This window comes from Otolemur garnettii, unplaced genomic scaffold, assembly GCF_000181295.1.
Source record: "Otolemur garnettii isolate 467f Iridium unplaced genomic scaffold, OtoGar3 scaffold00152, whole genome shotgun sequence".
Taxonomy (NCBI): Eukaryota; Metazoa; Chordata; class Mammalia; order Primates; family Galagidae; genus Otolemur; species Otolemur garnettii.
The window spans coordinates 1,060,466-1,063,678 of record NW_003852547.1 but is presented as its reverse complement, the minus strand read 5'-3'; the positions used below and the strand labels follow the sequence as shown (position 1 = coordinate 1,063,678).

Below are 3,213 nucleotides of genomic sequence, written 5' to 3'. Positions count from 1 at the left end.
GTTTTCTTCGGACTGGGACTCCTTGTCCTGCTAGGGGATTCCTTCCCACTGGAACTGCTGTGGATTCTAGGTTGAGATGAGGAAGGGCTCCTAGTCTTGCTAGAGATTTTCTTCGGACTGGGACTCCTTGTCCTACTAGAGGATTCCTTCCCACTGGAACTGCTGTGGATTCTAGATTGAGATGGGGAAGGGCTCCTTGTCTTGCTAGAGGTTTTCTTCGGACTGGGACTCTTTGTCCTGCTAGGGGATTCCTTCCCACTGGAACTTCTGTGGATTCTAGGTTGACTGGGATCTCTCACTTTGCTGGGTGTTCTAGATTGGTTATGAGTCTTCTCCTTACTGGGGGTTCTAGAGCGACCACAAGCCCTCTTCTTACTAAAGGTTCTAGATCGACTATGGCATATCTCCTTGCTGGGGGTTCTAGATGGACTGTGAGTTTTCTCCTTTCTGGGGGTTCTAGATCGACCACACACTCTCTTCTTGCTGGAGTTTCTAGCTTGGCTATAATATCGCTCCTTGCTGGGGGTTCTACATCTACTGTGTGCTCTCTCCTTGCTGGGGCTTCTAGATCTGCTATAGTCCCTCTCCTTGCTGGGGGTTCTAGATCGGCTATAGTCCCTCTCCTTGCTGGGAGTTCTAGAATAGCTGTAGTTCCTCTCCTTGCTGGGAGTTCTAGAATAGCTGTAGTTCCTCTCCTTGCTGGGAGTTCTAGAACGGCTGTAGTCCCTCTCCTTACTGGGAGTTCTAGAATGGCTGTAGTCCCTCTGCTTGCTGGAGGTTCTAGATCTAGACAGACTGTGATCTCTGTCCTTATTGAGACTTCTATACAGGCTGTGACATCTTTCCTCACTTGGGGTTCTAGACCAGTTGTGACTTCTTTCCCTTCTGGGGATTCTAGATTGGCTTTGACTTTTCCCCTTGTTGCAAGTTCCAGCATGGCTGTGTCTTCTCATCTCACTAGGAGTTCCCTTTAGGATGTGACTTCTTGCCCTAACATGATTTCTTTTCCAACTGTAACTTCTCACCCTGCTGTGGGTCCTCTTCCGACTGGGACTTCTTGCCCTTCTAGGGGTTCTAAACTGGCTGTGACTTCGGGTCCTGCTGGGGGTGCTAGACCTACTGTGACTTCGGGTCCTACTGGGGGTGCTAGAAGAGCTGTGACTTCGGGTCCTGTGTGGGGTGCTAACCTGATTGTATCTCTTGACCCTGCTGGGCACTGGGCTGTAACTCTGTTCTCTACTAGAGGTAGTCACCTCACTGTAACTCTTCACCCTCCTTGATGATGATGGAGACTGGCTGTACTGCTTTGCTTTAGAGGAAATTGTAGTTGGGCTGTAACTTTTTGCCCTACTGGGGATTACAGCCAGTCTGGAACTCCTCTCCATACCTGAGGCTCCTGGTGGGCTGTCACTCTTCTCTCTGCGCAGATTTCTAGGCAGGCTGTCACTCCTTTCCCTGTTGATGGTTCTAGAACGGCTATAACTCTTCTCCCGTGCCAGTTTTTGCTGGGAAGTAGGAGTTCTCACCCTGCTGGCAATGCCTGGTCTGGCACCAGGAGTTCTTATCCCACTGGGAGTGCTGGCTCTGCTGGGTGACCTCTTGGAACTTTGGTTTCCCCTTCTACCGGGTGTTCTGCCCCGGCTACGTGTACCTCTCCGTCGGTGGCGTCTCATACTACTGGCCTTGTTGGCTTTGCTGGCCCTGGTGTCAGTACTCGCCCTGGTGTCGGTGCTCACCCTGCTGGGTGTCCTCACCTTGCTGTGGATTCGGGACCTATTGCTGTGATGGCTAGAAAGGGCTCTTTTAGTACTTGGTGATTTGATGGACTTGGAACTGCTTGGGCTCATGACTGAGGTAGGGGATGTTGATGTCTTGGTAGGTACTGACGACCTGTTAGGCGTTGATGATTTGGTGGTCTTCAAGGATGGAGGAGATGTGGGAGCCACAGGGGGCATGGAGGGTCCAGTGGATGCCAGAGGCATGCTGGGCTTCGAGGATCTTTTAGGTGGAGAGGGCATGGTGGGAGCTAAAGAGCTTGTGGTCCTGGAAGTCACGGTGGACATGAAAGATCTGGTAGCCATGGGTAACAATCTCATTGCCTGTCACAGTCCAACTGTGTGAAGTCATAGTGGCCATTGAAGACCCTGGAGGGTAGATGGTGTGAAGTCAGAGTTGGGAGGAGAAGGGTGGGGGCGCTTTGGCTAGAGGGTGGAGATGTTTCCTGTGTTTTACAGCCATTTGGAAAGTATCTCCAAAGGCTGACTTATCCTTGACATTGTTAGTGTCACAAAGATGAGTCAGACCCAGGTCCTGCTTTCAAGGAACCTCCAGACACAGAACACTACCCAGGGTGACCAGGGTGCAGTGGAGGATGGTCCAGGGGTTGGGGACCTCAGACCAGAAACTCCCTCTGGGGGAGTCAGAGAGGACTTCACAGAGGGGCGACATGTGAGCTGGACCTTAGAGAGGTACAGGAGTTCACCAGCAGGGAAGGAAAGGGTCACTCAGGTGGGAGAGGGGTAGAGGCAGGGACTTAGGGAAAGGACATCAGGACCTTGCCCCACAGTCATCTACTGACCCTCATGTCCTGTGCTGGGGCAAGGGGAGCTGGGGAGAGACCTCTGACTGGAGCTGGGGTATCTTGGTGGTGGAGATGGAGCCTGTGGCAGGTCTCAAATGAGGAGCAGGGGTCACCAGGTGGACAGCTGGGGAGCAGCATTCCAGGCAGAGGGAGCAGCTCATACCAAAGCCTCAGGAAAGGTTTGTTAAATGGCAGGGAGGAAGCAGGATGGGGCAGGAACTAGTGAGAGATAGAGAGGGGCCTGCGGGAGGGACGTCCAGAAAACAGTTATAACCTGTTCTGGGAGGGTGATGCCAGGGACCCAGCAATGAGTCAAACCAGGTCTGTCCCCTGGTCTGGTGAGGAAGGAACCTAGACACAGACAGCCATGGCCCTGGGTGGTTGAGGCTGGGACAGCATGACCAGTTTAAAAAGTGACTTGCTGGCTCAGCGCCTGTAGCTCAATGAGTAGGATGCCAGCCACATACACCGAGGCTGACAGGTTCAAGCCTGGCCCAGGCCAGCTAAACAACAATGACAACTACAACCAAAAAATAGCCTGGTGTTGTGACAGGTGCCTGTAGTCCCAGCTACTTGGGAGGCTGAGGTAAGAGAGTTGCTTAAGCCCAAGAGTTTGAGGTTGCTGTGAGCTA

At 52.6% G+C, this 3,213-nt stretch overlaps 2 protein-coding genes across 3 annotated transcripts in view; one reads left to right on the top strand and one right to left on the bottom strand.

The window, feature by feature from the left end:
• Window positions 1–2,052, bottom strand: part of SRRM5 (serine/arginine repetitive matrix 5) — a 2,596-nt gene extending 544 nt beyond the window's left edge. The window contains exons 1-2 of the mRNA XM_023518967.1: window positions 1,254–2,052; window positions 40–1,187 (exon numbers count right to left, since the gene is read on the bottom strand). Coding sequence (XP_023374735.1) covers window positions 40–1,187; window positions 1,254–2,018 — 1,913 coding nt within the window. The 5' untranslated portion in view covers window positions 2,019–2,052. The remainder of the gene's footprint in view (window positions 1–39; window positions 1,188–1,253) is intronic.
• Window positions 1–3,213, top strand: part of ZNF428 (zinc finger protein 428) — an 11,708-nt gene that overhangs the window by 4,749 nt on the left and 3,746 nt on the right. The window lies entirely within an intron of this gene.